Here is a 19,950-nt window from a genome sequence, read left to right as displayed (position 1 = left end):
CCTTCTTAATAATATCTTTATTGTATTATTACTATAATTATTAATAGGATTGTTCTATTTGGTGTGATAGATGGCGAAGAGTAGCAATGAAGGCCTTGGAAAAGATATTCAGACGCCGTGATGTGTCTATACCTACCAAGAGCAGAATCGTGCAAGCCATGGTCTTGCACAGACACTCTATGGAAACAAAGGCTGGACTTTGAAGAAGCAAGAGAGGAAGAGTATTGACGCCTTTGAACTTTGGTGCTGGAGAAGACTCCTGAGAATACCAAGAAAACACACAAATAGATCACTTGAAAAAACCAACCCAGAGTTCTTACTCAAGGCATACTTGGCCAGGCTCAAATTATCCTCCTTCAGACACATGATGTGAAGATCTAGCTCTCTGGAGAAGGCTCTGATGCTGGAAGAGAAGAAGAGAATGACCAGCAGCAAGCGGGATGGACTCAGTTGCAACAGCGATGAGTGCATCGTTGGAAGATCTGAAGGTTGGGGACAGATCATCACGGAGGTCTATCTAAGCAACCACAAGAGTCAACACGGACTTGATGGCACATATCAACCCTAATCAATCCAGATTAGAGGGAAGGGCTATCTTCTTGTCCATCGTATTAATAAAGTCACATGACAGGATATAAGTGTTATTCATATGGTGCTTGTAAAAAGTGTCGCGATGTATATTGATCTTATAGTGTTCATTTCATAGTGACATTTGTTTCGGTTTAATCGTTTTAACTGCGGTTGGACTTCGCCTCGTTGCAAATGCAACTATTGTTTGTATCATGGTTTGCAAGCTACACTTTAGGATTCCACATCAGCTGTGACGAGTAAAGTCTCTTGTAAATCAGACTTGACTCTTGGTAGACATGATGGATATATCCATGTTCTGTTCTCAACAACCATAGAGGAGCGGCTTGCCATCTTTTCCCAGATGCTTTTTCAACTTCTCAAGTTAGGTTTCTGACATATGAGTTCCTGGTGGTCTCCCATCCAAATTCCAACCAGACCTGCATGTGTTAAAATTCCATCTCTGTTGAGGTTGTTCAAAATCCTCCTTCAAATGTGGTTTGTTGTGCAAATATGGCCCATTTTCATTTTCCAGCGGTTCAGATGTATCCCAACATTTTTTGCGCCATTTGCGTTCTGTGAAGAACACCGATCAAGTTGGAAAGGTCTCCTAACCTTCTTAATTCTTGCTAGTAACAACAGGACGCTCTGCACGTTTGCTCAGAGTTGATGCTGGTGGAAGCAAATTAAATTTATTCCCGCCTGAACCGGGCTTGGATTTCAGCCTTAACCCCCTCCACAGAAAAGGGGACTGAAAATTGGTCACTATAGTTGCAATGCACAAAGAATGCCTGCTGAGCAGGATATGCACGGGGGGGGGGGTGTAAATAAAAAAATGTATGGGCTTTGTTAGGTTGAAAATGGTTCCAATGTCTCTGGAGCTCGAAAAGCCACATATCATACGACCGCATATATTTTAAACTGCCCGTTTATTTTCTTTCACAACTTCCCACACCTGCTTTCCCTCAAGTGAAATCGACCTCCCCTCTCCGCCACCAAAACTGCCCGCCATTTCCGGCGCCTTCCCATTTTAAACCCAGGAACCCCGCCTTCTTCGGCGCTCCCCCGCTTGGGATTGGTTATCTTCTCGTCTCCGTTTTCATTGGGGAGAGCGGGCGTCATTCCAGAGTGAAACGAGCGGGCGGGGGCGTCGTCGTCGTCGTCGTTAGAGGAAACGTCTAGAGAGGAGGAGTCTGAGCGGCCCGAACGCGCTTGCGTGAAAAGAAAAAAAATAGAAGAAAGGAGGAGGAGGAGGCGCTGAAGCCAGGCGCGAGCGCTCCCTTCCGCGAAGATCGAAACCGCGCGAGATCTCGCAACCCCTCGGCATCGATCGGTCCCGCTTGCCCCGCGGAGTTCTCGCGCGAACGGGAAGAGAGGGAGGCCGCGCGCGAGCGCGCGAGTCAGGCGGAGCGGGAGGGGCGGGAGCGAGAAAGGGCGCTCAAACAGTCCGCCGGCCGGCCAGCCCGCCAGCGTGCGCAGGCGCAGGGCGCCCAGTGCGCGCGCGCGCGCCTGCCTCCCTCCTCCCTCTCCCCTCCCTTCCCCACCGCGGCCCCTCCCACCCGCAATCGCCGCTCTCCCGCCGCCGCCGCCGCCGCCGCGCTCGCCGCCTGAGGGAAGGAAGAAGGGAGGGGGAGGAGGAGGAGGAGCAGAGCGGAGCCCCCGCCGCGTCACGTGACGGCGCCAGGCTTTTAATGTTTACATTTGAGGCGGGCGGCCCGCGGCGCCGCCCCTCCCCCGCTCCGGGCCCCGCGCGCCGCCTCAGCCGCCGCGTCCCGGCGACCGTTTCGCTCTCCCTCGCGGGCTGCGAGGACCGCGGGCAGCCGCCTTCGGGGCCACGACGACCGCCGCCGCCGCCGCCATCACGACGAGCCGTGAGGAGCGGGCTCAGAAGGAGCCGCCGCTCGGCCTAGAGCGCCCGCGACGACGCCGGCCCGCGCCGCCCGGGCGGGGAGCCGAGGGCGCCCTCCCGAAGGCGGGCAGCGCGACGGGCCGCCCGGCCCGCGGGGCCGCCGCCGTCGCCCTGGCCATGGAGGAGCTGGTGGTGGAGGTGCGCGGCTCCAACGGGGCCTTCTACAAGGTAACGCCGCCGAGCAGGCCGCCAGTGCCGCCGCCGCCGAGGGGCGCCTCCCGGAGCTCCCGCCTGCGGCCCCCCACCCCACGCCGGGCACCTGCTCCGGGAGAAGGGAGGGAGGGGAAGCGCCTCGCGGCCGAGCTCGGCCGCCCCGGAGCCGAAATCGGCCTGGAAAAGTTGCGCCGCCAAGCCGAGGGGGCGTCCGGCTCTTCCTTGGGGGCGGGGACCCGATCGCAGCCCCCCGGAAGACCGAAGTGACTCTGGAGGGAGTTACGGGGGAGGGCTGGGGGAGTCCGAGGTTGGGTCTCAGGACCCCGGTCCAAATGATGGGGGGCCCAAGATCCTGGGTTCATCCGGGTCCTCCCTCTCCATCCTTGCTGCACTAGACCCCAAAGCTGAGACCTGCTAAAACATTTCTTGGCTTGAGTTTGCGGACCCCGAAAGGATCTCAGGGGCCCCGGGGCTCCCCAGACCGCCCTTGGAGAACCACCGCCCTTCCACCTTTAACAGTGACGGAGGACCCCAAAAGAGCTTTTGTTTCTGGGGGTTGTGTTTTATCAACATTTACCGTTTTAATAGTCAAAATGGACACATTCACTGCCGCTGATGCTGCACACAAGGGTTGGGTGGGATTTTAATATTGTATTCTTTTTCAACGTAGGCCAGCAAATCATTTTGAGTTTGTGGACCCCGGAGAGGGTCTTGGGGACACCCCCCCGGGGCCCTCGGACCACGCCTTGAGAAACGCTGGTGTACAGCATCTTGATGGAGATAAAAAGAGGGGTCTGGAGGGAGGTAACAGGTGGCAGGTGGAGGAAGAACTTTGGGAGAACTGTCTGAAGAAACTAAATCGAATGATAGGATTCGGCTAACAGTGGTTAGCCAACCAGAACCATGACTTTGAGATGGGCGGCCATATAAATTGAAAAAAATAAATAAGTTGCATTCTGCCAAGAACAGGGGAAAGAGTTGGTGAGGTGGTCCATCTGAGTTGCTTTCAGTGGCCTAAAAGTGTATCCAAGAAATTTTGAAAAGGATCACTGAACCCAGGAATGCTATTACTTGAATCTGTGGTTCAAATGATAGACTTACCTTTGATTACGTGCCCTCAAGTCCGTGTTGACTCTTATCAATCACATGGATCGATTTTTCTCTATCAAGAGACTTATATCAGGCCTAGCTTATTTTCTGCTAAGGCAGCTAAGCATTTTCAAGTTCCTAATAATGCTCTGTAACAGGATTCTAATTTGCATTTTGTGGTGGTTTTCACAAATTTTTATCAACATTTTTTTCAGGTGTTTCCCCATACTATAAGACATAATTTTGCAAAGATCAAAGTACTTTATTTTGGTCATTGACCAGCCTTGCATAACATAAGATATAGGGTTAAGATATGATAAAAAGAAATAAGGTAAATTGAATTTGGCCAGTCCAAGTATAATTTGCAGTCTAAATCAGTAATGGCAATTCTTATGATATAGGCATGCTATTTTATCAGTGTTTTGGTTCATTTAATAAGCAAAGAATTATTTTAATATTGATGAAATGAACACACAAGGGAATAATGCATCATTTGTTGTGATTCAAATCCACATATATAAGTTGGAGATAATAGTATAATCTTGATTTGTTATCTGGTCCTTTTTAGTATGATTATACTAAATTTTGTAGTCTAGCAATCTTAATTCTTAATCTGCTAGATTTGTGCACATTTTCAGAATATCAAGTTGCAGTGTTGAAAATAGTTTTCCACTATTAGTATAGGTGAGACATAAAAGACAGCTCATCCTGTAGTATGTATTTGTTACTTGGGCATTGTATTACATTTCTGTTTTATTGTTATTTAATAGCATCTTGGTAACTTTGTTTTCAGACCTTGTCCTAAATTTGTAATACCTAACCTCTTAAATGATTTTTTATTTTATTTTTAGGTTTAAGAGCATAACATCTGACCTAACAAGTAGTTCAGATGAAAGTTGCATACCATTACCAATGGAATTTTCCATTAAAGCAGGGGCTCTCAAACTTTGTGATACCACAACTGCCAACAGAGGATTACGCAGGCAAAGTGAGAAACAAAGTCCGGAGCAAGTTTTGACAACACTCCCACTGTCTGTGCATGATTTATAAGTGTGATCCACACACAGTTGCTTGAAATCTCTCTGAGGGTCCTAATCCACAGTTTGAGAATCCCTGAATGAAAGAATGAAATAAAAAGAAAACAGTTCAGTTGATGTTTACATGTAACACAGTTTACATATATCAAGACAGTTGTGTTTTGTTAGCAAGGCAGTGAATTCTAGTATCAGCCTAAACAGCTGATGATTTTCTTTGTTTTGGTTGCTTAGATTACCACAAGCAAATTTTGTGGTGGAGCAGCTAGTTTGATTACATTTTTATTTTGATCAGACTTAAATGCAATATTCTGTTGAGGTTTATCCCATTAATATCAGTAGATTAACATCAGTGGATCTTGATGTTCAAATTAATACATTTAACATCAGGACTTGAAAAAACTGCCAGCATAGTCAAGTATATTATGCTTACCCAAAAAGATGTGTCTGTAGAAAGGCTATTGAAATATTACAACTATTTAAGGAAAGACAACTAGAGGACTCAATATAAAAACATATAAGGAAAACTTTTGTTCCCAGTGGTTTTGTTAATACATATATTTACCCTTCATAAATATATGTATTTTTCAATATTCTAATTTGTAGTAACCACCATTAAATTAGTGTGACTTTGTGTATCCTGAAGCAGTCAGCACATTAATTTTAGCACAAATAGATTAACGTAACAGGCTGTACTTTTTGAAGAAGTACATTGGAAGCATTTTGTCCATTTTTGTAGCTCCCTGAGTGAATTTTGTGTTGTTTTTCATCTAGCCAGTGTTAAACCATCAGGATGGGATAGTTGGTTGATTGTAGGATCTCCACATCCACTATGGCAATCTAGTACTTTTGAAGAAAAATATATTGACATTTCATTAAAATCTTTTGCCTATTGATTTAATCTTTGCTCAAAAGTGTATATTTCAACCTGAGTGCATTTTTTCTCTAGCACTGTCACAATGCACACAGTCCAATTTAAATCTTCACTTAACTTGCTTATGATGTGCACAGTTCTGTGACCAGTGGCAGACCTAGATTTGTGGCCAGCAACTGGTGTCCCAGAAGAATTATGCAGTTGGCACATTCATACCCACAATTTTTTTTTGACATCTCTCTGTCCCATAAGTGGCCACTTAGTTTGTTTATATGGATGGATCACTTGTACCTGTGGCATAGGCAATCCCCATGATGCTTTGCCAATATAGTGCATTTAGAATGAATATTCAAAGTGGCCCTCTTGTAGTGCCAATAAGAGAAATATCAATAATAGATTAATGTATAATCCACTATTAAATCTTACTTCTTGGTTGCAGGCATTTGTGAAAGATGTCCATGAAGATTCAATAACCGTTGCATTTGAGAATAAGTACGTATTGTCCTGAAATTGACTTTACAAAGATTTAGCAATCTTAAAAATGCAGTGCTGAACAAATTTAGATTTTGAATATAATGTGATTCTCGTATACTTCCAAATAATTTTTATGAAACTGGTTGCTTGATATGTAGATCCTTTCTTTGATTCTAAAAAGCAACCTGGTCATGGCAGCGTTGAGGACAAATTCATGGCCATTTCTTTTCTATGCTCTCTGTCCTCGTGGAGCCATCTTGATGCGCTGCATACATAGAAAACTTCGTCTCTTTGCAGCCCTAGTCCATTAATGCTGCGCATACCAAAACTTGCATAAGCTTGTATCATAGTTATTCAGGGGATGAGCAGCATGTCTTCATGTTATATTTATATCCCAAAGAATAACCAGAAAGTTTCACATGGGATGATGAAGTGCAGTGAGCAGCAATTCTTTTCAAGAGAGCTGACTTCAATATTTATGCTGTAAATTCTCACATAGTTAAAATGCTAACCCAATCTTAATAATAAACTCAGGTTGCAACTTTAGTTCTCCTTTAGAAAAGATATTCTGGTTTATTATTACTTTTTTAACAAAATACCTGCCTCATTTCTCTGCTGGGCACTGAGGGGAGGGCAGTCTCCCCCTTTGCAAGTCCACTTGTATTTGTGCTAAGCACAAAGGACTGATGGGGTTCTCCATTCTTTCTCTACCTTCTGACTCACTTGGCTGTATGCAGTTCCACGCGCTCACTTGTATGCCATTGTTTATCGGCTATGATTACTAAGCAAGTGCTCTGAATCCAAGACTGACTTAGCTGTGTGTTTATTCCGTTTAACCCGGTTCTCTGTGCTTGGTCCCTGGGAAATAATCTTAGGTTGCCCATCTTTCCTGAATTGGTGTGCTTTCTGCCTCGCTCACACCTGTTACTTTTTAATAGCTTAGGTTTTATTGTGTATTTCAGCTGGCAGCCAGAGAGACAGATTCCATTCCATGATGTCAGGTTTCCTCCACCTACAGGGTACAATAAAGATATAAACGAAAGCGATGAAGTTGAGGTAAGGCCTGCTTTAATCTTACATTTTGAATGAGGGTAGAATAGCAATGATGTTGGCTTTCAAGGGAAAATACTTGCAGTAGTCCTTTGAGTGCTTTTTCCTGGTTTTTTTTTTTCTTTTCTCAATTTTCCTATTATATAACATTTTCCTTCTTTGACACTCTTGTTCAATCACAGGGGGCAAATATTTAGTATTGGATACTGCTTTGGACCCAGGCCCATCATCATAACTTAAGGAATGAAGATGCGTAGCAGAGTGTGGCCCTTTTTGCATCAGCTGCACAAAAAGTTTCCCCTGAATCATGCAGCTTAAATAGGTGTGGTGCCAGTATTAAGGTCCCTTGACTTAATTATACTTTAGTTTAATTTCCGGTAATGGCAGTGGATGCGATGGGCTAGGATTATACACGTTTAATAAGTAAACTTGAAACTTTTAAGCGATGTAATTCTCTAGAATAAATATAAAGGTGCCCTAAAAGACTCATTTGTAATGGCTTAGGGCTTACTTTGCTAAATACTTCTTACACAGAAATTCCAGTTGGTGTTCTTTATTGTAACAGTCTGTGTATTTTAGTTACCAGACATGATTGCATGAAAGCAAAGTGGGTTGGTGTGTTTCCCTCCCCCCCCCCATCCATTTCTCATCACATAGCACTTGCCTTTATTTCTCTGAGGCCTGGCCACGTTCTGTCTTTCAGCATGCATGGAGAGCCCTCTTAATATCTGTATCACCTATTGGTATTGACAGTTGTGCCATCCGCATCCTGAGTTGGCCAAGCAATTCCTGATGAGCGAGGCTCTCCTTGATCTCACTATGCTTCTTAAATATTCTTTCTTGTGCTGGTTTTAATCAGAGAATAGCCATTATGCCAGGGCCTGGAAGAAGTCTGGATGGGTGGGTATTGAACTAGAATTTTTTGGTTATCCACATTTTGTATCTAGTTTAGCAAACTCATTTAATTTGTGTTAATTAAGCAAAACTAAAACTTTTCTAAATCCTTCAAGCTTTCTTCTAGTGGACAAAATCATTTGAACTTTAACATTTGATTTGGAAAATTGCAAATACAGGTATTATATGTGTAATGTCATATATGTAGAATACATCTCACTTCTTATTGAACATATGGAGATGGAGGGGGGCATCTTACAATTTCATTTACCCTGTGTCCTTTCACTGAACGCAGGGGTAGAGTACAAGAAGATGGATGTAGCTTCTTACATTGTTTTGAAGTGTCCCAGTGTTACAAACCAGTGTATTGTTACATACGAAAGATGTAAAATTTCTAGGAATGAGATAGCAATAGAAAGGTGTCAGCTTCCATTTCTGACGTGTATCATTGGCCAGTAGAAAAACTGCTTGCCAGATTGTTTCCAGGTTAGCTGAAGGATGATCCCTGCTTAAATGAACTGCCAAGCAGTGTGGGTTCAGGAGCAGTTTAAAGAAGATTAGAACAGATGGCCATGATAGGCACGCCTTTGATTGCGTATTAATTTTTCATTTATTTCCTGCCTTCTAAAGAACTTAAGGTGATGTACTTGGGTGTCTTTCCTCATTTTATCTTCACAGTCTCAGGAGGTAAGTTTGGACTAAGGAAAATTGAATAGCCCAAAACCAAGTGAACTCCATGGCAAAGTGATTTGAACCAACACTCTAACCACCATACCATACTAGCACTTTTTAATATTGAGATCTGTGCCTCTTAAATGTAACAGATGGATGGTTCATTTTTATTTCAGATTTCTGAATGAATGAGCCTTGAACTTTCAGTATATGGTATTGAGGATCAGTAGCAAAGGATCATTTTATAAAATTTCATTTAATGTGAAAAACTTTTTAACACCAATATTTTAGTGTGATGATAGCATTATGATTGCAGTGTGCTGCTTCTCCACCAGATGACAACATTTTATTGCATAACAATACAATGTTCTACACTATGATTTCATTTAGGTTTATTCCAGGGCTAATGAAAAGGAACCATGTTGCTGGTGGCTGGCTAAAGTGAGAATGATAAAGGGTGAGGTAGGAATATATATATATTTTAATATTTTGGTCTTACGTTATGTATAACATCTCTGTTTTAAGTTGTTGTGGGTCTCCCTTTTAGTTTTTCTGGAGTCTAAATGTATAGTTAAAGAATTTAAGAAACTTTGGTTTAGTGGATTTTGGATGCAGTGGGGTAAATCTTTCCATATGCTCTGTGCGTCTGCATCTGTGTAAAATCCATTTCCATTTTTATGCATGTAAAATGCAGAAAATATATGTGCCTATGTTCCCATTTGCCATTTTACATGTGGGTAAAATCCCATTCAGATTTAATGGGGTAAGTGGCTTTAATAAACCCCCCTTCCCCTTATTAGTCCATTAAATCTGGGGCATACTGTAATAAACTTTGATACAAAAAGTGCAGTTTCTCCTAAAAGTAAGCAGCAGGACCCTTCAAATGTAAAATGTGAATATAATCTTAATATATCACTACCTACTTATACAGTGTCTTGGACAATTTGTTCTTTTCCATTAGTTTTATGTAATAGAATATGCTGCTTGTGATGCTACCTACAATGAAATTGTCACAATTGAGCGTTTGAGATCCGTGAATCCTAACAAACCTGCAACAAAGGATACTTTTCATAAGATTAAGCTTGACGTCCCTGAAGATTTAAGGCAGATGTAAGTTCAACCTTATTCTGTATATGAAGTTGTAATCAGTGTTCTTAAGATGGATATTACATTTTTCCCCCAGTAGGATACTTATCAACTATATAGTTGTTTTCAAATACATTACAACTGTGCATAATAACTTAGCATTTAATTAAAAGATTTTATGTAAGGAATGGTATTTTTGAATGTGAACAGTTAAGTAGAACTATGCTGCAATTTAATTGCGATGTTCAAGAACCAGATAATTGATTACCTGATTGAAACCAGATGAAAATATATAAATATAAATGTAATTCCCAGAAGCAGATTATGGATCAGGTCATTGTGATTCATTGTGAAATATGTCACAATAGAGAAGGCCAGGATAATTCTCTAGACAACATGGGATTGTATTATTAATTACTGCTGAGGTTCTATGGACATAGCAACAGCACATTCCCTAACCATGGATCTAATTGTTGTTTTAGGTGTGCTAAAGAATCTGCACACAAAGATTTCAAAAAGGCAGTTGGAGCATTTTCTGTAACATATGATGCTGAGGCCCATCAGCTTATCATTTTGGTAAGTTACTTTTGAATAGATGGGGTTGAATTCAAATGGTCTGCTTTGTATACAATACTAATCAAGATTTTTTTTCTCCATTCTAATCCTTCAGTCTATTAATGAAGTAACAACAAAGCGTGCAAATATGTTAATTGATATGCACTTTCGAAGTCTTCGCACCAAGTTATCACTGATAATGAGAAATGAAGAAGCAAGCAAACAGCTAGAGGTAACCGTTGCAACAATTTTTTATAGATGTAGTCATATTGCTGCCAAAGTAAAGAAATTGAAGTTTGACATCAACTTAAATGTCAGTAAATCATAGCATGAGGCAACCTTCCCTGAGATGCTCACCACAGTTGAAGACGATGGGATGTACATTCCAATACATTTGGGAAAGAAGTTACAGGCTTTCATGGTAATATAGTGTTTTAACCTGCAGTATGATGCCTTGTTTATCAGAAAAACTTTATGAGATTCCAAGGGATCATAACTTCCATGGTTATCTTCACTGTTATCTTAAGTTTTAAGATGAATTGATAAGTCTTCCTTAACCTGGATGTTTTCTAAAGAATCAGTATCAGTTCCCAGATTTCTGAACAATAACCATGTTGGCTTGGGAAGTTTGGGGATTAAATCCACCTATCTGGAAGGCACCCATGTTAGGGAAGGCGTTACAAAGTGATGCACCAAAAATAACTAGTGAATCCATGTAACTTCACTCCCAGTTCAATATTTGAAATAAATTCAGTGTACCAGTGAACAGTGATTGCACTCATGCATGTAAGTTTGATGTATGTTATATCTTGGTACTTGCTAAGGAATTCCCAAATAAGAGAGTGCACCCTATTATCTGTCTTTTTTAAAAATGTCTCCTTGTGCATCCATACCAAAGGTCTCGTGTAACTCGGAATGTCTCTTTCCAGAGTTCAAGGCAGCTTGCTTCCAGATTTCATGAACAGTTTGTTGTACGTGAAGATCTCATGGGTCTGGCTATTGGCACTCACGGTGCTAACATTCAGCAAGCCCGGAAAGTGCCAGGGGTGACAGCAATTGATCTTGATGAAGACACTTGTACATTCCATATTTATGGGGAGGTGAGTTACATTTCTGAAGCTCCTTTTGTGAAGTATCTCTGATTCTGAGTCACCGCAACACTTCAAAGCATGCTTGCATTTCCTGTAGGATCAAGATGCAGTGAAGAAGGCAAGAAGTTACCTTGAATTTGCTGAAGATGTCATCCAAGTCCCAAGAAACTTAGTAGGTAGGTTAGCCAGGGCATGTTTCTGAAGCTTGGTTGTTCTGGAAATAATGATGAGAGGAGATTTTCACAGCGTGGCTAATCTATTTTTTAATGTAGACAGCAATTCTGATCATTTGGGCTGACTTAAAATGAAGTTGTAGCTTGATGGGACCATTTTAATACTGACTTACAATGATATATCAAATTGTATATATGGAGATGTTGACCCAGGATCAAGGTTACTCATTCATATCCTTATTCAGCCATGAAGCATGGCAGTTGAACCAATCATATGTTCTTACTGGTGATAAATATGAGGGATTGTCTATGCCACTCTTAATTTTGGGGAAAAGCTGAACTTAACCATCATTTTTTCTAATGTGAATGATAGTACTTCATTAAAAAAAATGTTTGTTTTTAATTCTTAAAGCAAGGATTTGATTTGATTGTCATCCTTGTTTCACAACATCAATTGAATAAAACCTTTTGACAAGTGATGTGGCTGTGGTAATTGGACACAGATTTCTCCTTGCAATATTGATACTGGAGGTTATTGTCAGACTTGATTAAATCTCATTTTAATGGACATATCTAGTAATTGGTTTCAATCCATTTTAATAACTGTTTCCTGCAATTGCAGATGTTAGCTGTGCATGTAGGAAAAGAAATCTTTAAATTCAAGTCCTTTTTAAAATAAATGCCCAAGTGTTTTTAAAATGCATATCAAAGAGAAATGAGGATCTGATGTTCTTGTGAAAACAGGCCTAGTTTATTGATGCAAGAGTGAAGTATCTGAGCACCTGTGGAAACATTTTTGGCAAACTTGATTTGTCCCCCTTTTTTTCCTAATGCTTCTGCTGATTTGAAGAAATGTTTTCTTGTGTACTTTTTATAGGAAAGGTTATAGGAAAAAATGGAAAACTCATTCAAGAGATAGTGGATAAATCTGGAGTTGTGAGAGTGAGAATTGAGGCTGAAAATGATAAAAATATTCCACAGGAAGAGGTACGTGTATTTGTAATGTTTCATATTAATGGGGAAAAGCACATTTTCCTCAACTGCCTACATTCTTTATTGCAAACCAGTTCAGGGAGTTGCTTAATAATTGTGCTTTTTGTAATACTGGCTAAGTAGTTGGACCACTTGGAAAGGATCTCTGCAAAGCAACTAAACTGCCGTTCAGATCCCGTTACTCAAAACGTTAAAGCGTGTTCTCTGTTATTCCCATGGGCCACTTCTGAGGGTCCCTCCATTGTCTGGGCACGCACTTGTACCCATAGAAGACTTTTCAGGATTCCTCGCTCAAGCAGTGGAAGGCCATTGCCAGGTCTTTAAGAGATGGCTGGTGTGAACAGCTAGGTCCAGAGGGGCAGTTGGATCACACTCTATTCCGCCCCTGCAAGTGGTTTATTCAGCACTATTAAATACATTCAACTTTGCAAGGCTTGCCCTTGAGGGTTTTTTTTCATATATAATTTTAAGTTTTTAGGCAAGTTTACCTATTAACAACTTAGCTGGCACATGATCAGGTGAACAAAGCAATATCTCCTGTATCCATCCATAGAAAGTCACACACAGGAGGAGGAACTGCCATAAGGAAGACTTTAATCTTAGACAGGTGTCACGTGGGCTGTATCGGTCACCTCTTGTATTTACTGCAGGGAATCTTTTTGTACAGAAGATACAAGAGTATTAGCTACGGGATCTGTAATAACGGCAAACTATTTCAGTTTTCTGTAACGATTATTGGAGTTTATCCATTAATAATATTTGGACTTTCCCCATTTTTTTTTAATCCCATTGTGTTTTGTGAGCTGCAGAACAGCAGCAGCTTTTCAGGCTGACCCTTAAAAGAGCATCTTATCCCAGTGACTTGTAGAAAAATACATCTATTTCCAGTCAGTTATGTTCGCTATAAATTCTGTTCCGTTTCTGGAATCTGCATGAAAATTTGAATTAAAAATGCAGTTTGAATCCAGAGAAGTGTACAGTCCAAAAGACAAGTGTGGTTAGTTTGTGTATTAGTTGGCATAAATTATAAATTAAAATTTGGGATGGATTGCTTAGAAGGAGAGAATTTCTCCTTTGGCTGCCACATGTAACGAAGGTCTTGAGGCTCATATGTCACCCTGCTTTGAGTTCTGATGAAATGCAGGTACTGCGTTCATGTGCTTACTTAGAACATTATCCTTAACTGTTCAATGAGATTATATTGAGCACTAATAATAGAATGGTATTGATGGTATCATGGAAGTCCTCTGATTCTAGATTTGCTCTCTAGGGAATGGTTCCGTTTGTCTTTGTGGGAACCAAGGACAGCATCACGAATGCCACCGTTCTTTTGGATTATCACCTCAACTATTTAAAGGTGAGGATTCCCCTGGCTTGCCTTTGGGGGAAGGGGAAGCCTGGCTTCCAGATGTTCTGCAAAATTATTTAATAGTTTTCCCCTTAATTCCTTATATTAAATGTTGTTTTTGGTATTCGTTCCTAAATGAGTTCCTGTGTCTCAGTCATGGTCAGAATAACCGTAGCTTCTTGTAACTTGCCCCTCTTCCCTTAGGAAGTGGACCAGCTCCGTCTGGAGAGGTTGCAGATTGATGAACAGCTTCGACAGATTGGGGCCACATCGAGGCCACCCCCAAATCGCCCAGATAAAGAAAAGGTGTATATGACTGATGACGGTCCTGGCCTCGGAAGGGGTGGCCGACCTTACAGGAACCGAGGGCACAGCCGGCGTGGCCCGGGCTACGCTTCAGGTGGGTAACTTGGAAGGCTTGGTTCTGCGTCCACTAGGTGACCGGCTTGGTTCCGGAGGCCTGAGGTTTTGGTACTCTCATCAGTGGAACAGTCACGGAGTCTGAAAATGCAAATGAGCTCTAATTATGAAAAGTGCTGTCTGCACAGGAGCATGGACCCTACCTTGCTGGCTCATTTACTTTTCTGTTTATCCCATGTACATGCTGCTGAATCATTGCTGCTCATGATGGCTTACAACCGACACAGTAAGAATATCCAGGGAATGATAAAACATTCAAGCCCAATACTTAAATAATGACAATAATTATACTCTACTTTTACCCTGCCTTTCTCATTAAGAAATATTACAACAGGAAACCAATTTCAGCTGGTAGTTGCTTGGGGTAGTTTTTCTAAAACATCATAAAAATAGCCTGTGGTATGTCTTGGTTTTTTCAAACTCTTGATAGGAACTAACTCTGAAGCATCAAATGCTTCTGAAACAGAGTCTGATCACAGAGACGAGCTTAGCGATTGGTCATTAGCCCCAGCTGAAGAAGAACGAGACAGCTACCTGCGCAGAGGAGATGGGCGAAGGCGCGGAGGAGGTGCGCGTGGCCAAGGAGGAAGAGGCCGGGGGGGATTCAAAGGTAAGCTCTGCAATCCATTGCTACCATGCCAGTTGATTTTTGCATAGACCTTGGGTAGTTGATCTCCCTCTGAAATTGAGGCCTGCTGCTTCTAGGTGTGCCAGCCATGTTTTAATAAAACAGCAGCACTTTCAAACTGAACAAGAAATTGATACAGAGGAGTGTAGAAGTCTCAATCACCTCCTGCCACAGACCAAGCAGGCCTTTTCAGAAAGGGGGGCGGGGGGACAGGATTTGCCTAATAAAAGCAAAACTCTCCAGTAACATTTTGTGTTACTTAAGATTGGAAGATGGAATTGCTGTTTATCCTTCATGTTACTTTGGTCTATAAAATGTCCAGAAATATAATTGGAACTACCTGAAGAGTGCCTGCATTTCTCTAGAATATTTGCTTGCCTAAAAGCCATTAATAACACACAATTCTTTCTCAGATTCCTATTCTTCATGACAATCTGGGTGAGAATGGATTGTTCTAAAATTGTGAATGAAAGGCAGCATTTACAAGCTTTAGAATAGCACTTGTATGCTGACAAGTAATTAGGTTTTTGGGCAACTTTTTGTAGTAAAAACTTTAAAATGTAACATACAGATGAAAAGGGAAAAAAATCATAGCTAACAATCATATTTGTATTAGCTTGTATACCTACAATAGCCCCAGTTGAATATTGGTCAGATCACCAGCAAAAAAGAAAAAAAGTCTATATCAAGGATGGAGAAAGATTAAGCGAGACAGAGACAAATCTGTTACAAAATCACCTTCCTAAAATCCAAATTTGATGTGCAGGAAATGAGGAACAGTCAAGGACAGACAACCGTCAACGCAATTCAAGAGATGCTAAAGGGAGAACAACAGATGGGTCGCTTCAGGTAATTTTTGTTTCTTTACTGATACATGAATGAAACATGCCCACATGCATGGCACTGTATGTTATGTGGTTTTTTTCCTGCAGTCTCTTGTCCCTACATCAGTCTTAGTAGGTTTTACTATGATTATTTTGTTCATGTTTTTTAAATTGATCACTTCCCAGAAGATTAACAAGAGGAATACTTTAGAATAGTTAACAGGGGAGGGGGGGATCAATATAAGGCCTACCGATTCACAATTAATGCTTGTCCAGATACAGTCAGCACATGACCTATTTGAAAGATAATTTTTATTCTTCATACTGAGCAAAATAATTGTAATAGCCAAGTTACATAATGTGTAATTGTATATTGCACAATATATTAATTTTTATTCAATAACTTACTATAAAATGCTACCTCAAAATAGTCAAATTGCTTGCCCCTTAACTATATATTTTTTCTAGAGCGTATTGCATTTGGAGAAGGAGAAAACCATATTTTTTTTAATGTCCTCTCCGGCAGCTCTCGATGGGCGTTCCCTAGTGTTCCCAGGGGTATGCTTTATGTAACTGTAACTTGTTTCAGATCAGAATTGACTGCAATAATGAAAGGAGTGTCCACACTAAAACATTACAGAATACCTCCAGCGAAGGTAGCCGGCTGCGCACGGGTAAAGATCGTAACCAGAAGAAAGAGAAAACGGACAGCGGAGATAGTCAGCAACCGTTGGTGAATGGCGTGCCCTAAACTGCATAGCTTGAGAAGTCGTATTTCCTAAACTGTTCCAGTAAATCTTATTCCACATTAGAGAAACTTGTTAGGCCAAAGACAAATAGTAGGCAAGAGGGCGCAGGGCATGAAATATAAAACGTTCTGTTAGCCTTTTTTAACATCAGCAGTATGCAGTTTTTTTTTCAAAATAAGACATTATACTTGCATTAAAATACCTTGAACTTCTGAAAAAATGCTTTCAAGTACATATTGCACTTCAAACAATGAAAGAATTCCTTTTGTTTGTTTTAAAAATACTGAACTGTGCATTGGTATTTCTGTTCAGTTGTACCATTTTAACGCATCTGGTCAAAATCACTGCTAAATTTCAATTTTCAGAATAAATAGTGTTTGCGGTAATCAAATTGGGCTTCTGTTTTCAATCTATTAAAACTTCCTCATTTAAAAAAATAAATAAAAGCTATGTTTTATGTCCTGTGTCAGTTCACACTTTCGGTTCACTTTTTCAGTATTTTAGTGAACCTGGATCTATGTGTAATGTAACTAAATTGTCATTTTCATTAGCAAAAAGTTGTATGGTATGTGCCTTTTTTATATCTTGGCAGGTAGGAATATTCTATTTGGAAGCAGAAATCAGGGAAGATGAGTTGGAAATGCTGAACTCTGTTGTGTTCAGGTGTTCGGCCTGATGAGGGTGCAGAAGCCCACGTAAGCGCCACGGGACCAGCTCCCTGGCTCTGGCTCCGTTGTCTTCAGATGTACCCGCCCGGCCGTCTACGTGCCCGGATTGGCCCAAGCCCCCCGAGAAGGCAGAGTCCTGGCAGCTCGGAGGCTTCCGCTCATTCAGAAGCAGCACTGGCCCTCCTGTACCCTCTTCAGGCAGAACTCCTGAATAGGACTTCAATGTACAATATATATGTAGCAAACCTTCTCCAACAATTAGTACTTTATTAGAAGAATGCATGCTTTCCATAATTTTTTCCTTGCATAAACATCATTAGGCAGTTTATAAGATAGAAACCTATTTTGCACTGAAGATAATGGCAGATCATGTTACTGAAATGGTGGCTTTTTTGTTTTTGTTTTTTCCCCCCTTTTTAGTCAGGACAAGATTTTTTTTTTTAATGTATATTCCCCATGGTGATAAAACAGTTGATGGTTACCGAGGGAACCTAAAATTTGTTCGTAACGTGTGCCAGCTCTATGGCCAGAGGACCAATTTAAAAGAATAGGCTTTTTCGTTCACTTCCCCTGCAGTTTTGATATTTAAATTTGAGCCTATCTCAGATGAGATAGGAAGATGATTGTGTTATATGTGGCTCTTTGTAAAATTCAGGGATATACTGTAGTTTGACAGCATTGGATATAGAACAATTTTTTAAGGTCTCATTCACAAGTAGCTTAAAAACCTGTAATTGAAGTTGGTGTAAGGTTTAGTTGTCCATAATTGGGGATGGGGCATGCTTTCTATTTCCGATCATGAATGAAATTTACATGCAAAAATAAACGCAGTAGGACATTCATTTTAAGCTATTCTGTTTTTATTAAAATTACTCCAGTAGGAGTGTTGCTGATTATGTACAGAATTGTACAAATTGCAGCCCCAGTCTGTGTTGTTTTTTGTTTCTCTGCTTTTTCATTTTATTTTTTTTTCTTTGCATACAAGCAAGCATATAAAAATGGCAACAAACTGCACACAACTTAACAAATATTAAAAAAAAAAGTCTTAAATATTGCCAAACATTAAATGTTGATTTCTAATTATTTATTTTGGGGGAATGTATAGTATTTGAAAACTGAAATTGGTACCTTGCACACATCATCTGTAAGCTGTTTGGTTTAAAATACTGTAGATAATTAACCAAGGTAGAATGACCTTGTAATGTAACTGCTCTTGGGCAATATTCTCTGTACATATTAGCTACAACAGATTGGATTTTATGTTGACATTTGTTTGGTTATAGTGCAATATATTTTGTATGCAAGCAGTTTCAATAAAGTTGGATCTTCCTCTGCTAATGGATGTTGATGCAATCTTTATAAATGATTGCTTTATACAAATCAACTTAAAGCAGGAACCTATTTTTTCTGTGTTGAAATTGGAAACATTGTTTATTCCAGAAGTGTGAAAACTGAAATATTTTCAATTTCAAGAACGGGCTGGTAACGTGCTATTACTGGTCAAAACGTACATGTTTGCTATTATATGCACTAATTTTACACTCGAGGCTGACTTCAGTAAGGTGCTAACTAGATTTGACTTAACTAAAACTGTTAACAGATTAATCACCATTTTCAAATGACATTTTGCAGTATTTTTGTGCTTTAAATGTGTATCCCTTTCAATTTAAAAAAATTCACTGTTTTTAAGTATTCGTACATTTTAAAAACAAATTGTAAATCCAAATGTAAGACTCATTTTGAGAATCATGCGTGTTACAAAGGTTTGAAAGTGCAGCAAATGTCTGATGTTTGGGTTCACTTCCTTAATGGTAACTTCACATATGGTCTAATAAATTACAATTATTTTGAAAAAAAAAATAAAAGTTTTTTTTAAAGATTGAAAGATATCTGTGAATGGCCACAAGATTCAAGTACAGCATGGTTAGACAACTTGCTTTTCCAGCCCAAGAATTGAATTGGCTGGTTTGTTTTCTTCTCTTCACCCCCACTAGAGAAAGGATAATTGTGAAGAGAAAAAAATGGGGTTTCCATAATGGGATCATGCTAATTGGTTCAAGACGGAAGCATGACGCCAGCGCGCCTCATTTGGCGCATCAGCAAGTATCTCCTCCCTCAGAATAAGGTATTCTATCTGTTACTACATTGTATTGGTAACAGCACATTTCTAGAAGATTCTACTACAGAAACATCTGTAGATGTTTCCTGCTCAGCAATTTATAGCACCATCCAACGGATATAAAGCCTGCCTTTAGCAGCGGCATAGTTTTGTTGGACAATGCTATAAGATGACAGGCATCGCTGGTGAAGAAGTGGCACCTGTCTGTCTGCCTCTCCCTGTTAAAGATGTTTGTGGTCTTGAAAGAGGGTGGGGGAAGAAGTCAATGCAAATTCAACGTCTTCATCTTCCTGATGAATCTCTTGCTAGGAGATCGAGGGAATTTCATTACAGAACCCCCTGAATTGTTTGTTTATTATACTTAACATTCGAAGGGAAATCTTTAGAATTGCCATTCTGTGGGAGAACCGCTTTAGAGCACTCCAGTGGTTCCCTTTACTTAGTTTGTGTTTCTTTTCCTTTGCGTTTACATTCTCTTCAGCAGGGTGAAAGCCTAATTCGTGCTTCCTTCCAGAATGAAGGGTAGCAACCCCATGGCACTCGGCGTGTTCCCTTGCAGCTCTCCCTGACCAGGTGCATT

The 19,950-nt window shown here is 40.6% G+C and overlaps 1 protein-coding gene across 6 annotated transcripts; it reads left to right on the top strand.

Moving 5' to 3' along the window:
• Positions 1-1,984: 1,984 nt before the first annotated feature.
• On the top strand, positions 1,985-18,589 carry FMR1 (fragile X messenger ribonucleoprotein 1). Of its 6 annotated transcripts, none has more exons than XM_088151530.1 (16): positions 1,985-2,644; positions 4,570-4,706; positions 6,066-6,118; positions 7,063-7,156; positions 9,107-9,178; positions 9,678-9,826; positions 10,285-10,378; positions 10,473-10,589; positions 11,287-11,457; positions 11,546-11,624; positions 12,499-12,608; positions 13,885-13,971; positions 14,167-14,362; positions 14,849-14,992; positions 15,777-15,859; positions 16,424-18,589. In XM_088151530.1, exons 2-16 carry the CDS (start codon positions 4,608-4,610, stop codon positions 16,583-16,585), a joined length of 1,710 nt encoding a protein of 569 aa, XP_088007656.1. In that variant the 5' UTR covers positions 1,985-2,644; positions 4,570-4,607; the 3' UTR covers positions 16,586-18,589. The 6 variants fall into 6 exon arrangements, with proteins under 6 accessions (XP_088007656.1, XP_088007660.1, XP_088007655.1 ...); XM_088151529.1 differs by having other exon boundaries at positions 1,993-2,644; positions 14,813-14,992; XM_088151532.1 differs by having other exon boundaries at positions 1,997-2,644; positions 14,813-14,992; positions 16,475-18,589.
• The last annotated feature ends 1,361 nt before the right edge of the window (positions 18,590-19,950 follow it).

This window comes from Python bivittatus, unplaced genomic scaffold (assembly GCF_059951505.1).
Source record: "Python bivittatus isolate LINGU-HERP-01145 unplaced genomic scaffold, Pbiv_v1 ctg000670_np1212, whole genome shotgun sequence".
NCBI lineage: Eukaryota > Metazoa > Chordata > Lepidosauria > Squamata > Pythonidae > Python > Python bivittatus.
Note: the sequence above shows the minus strand (reverse complement) of the source record. Positions and strands in the feature narration are given on the sequence as shown.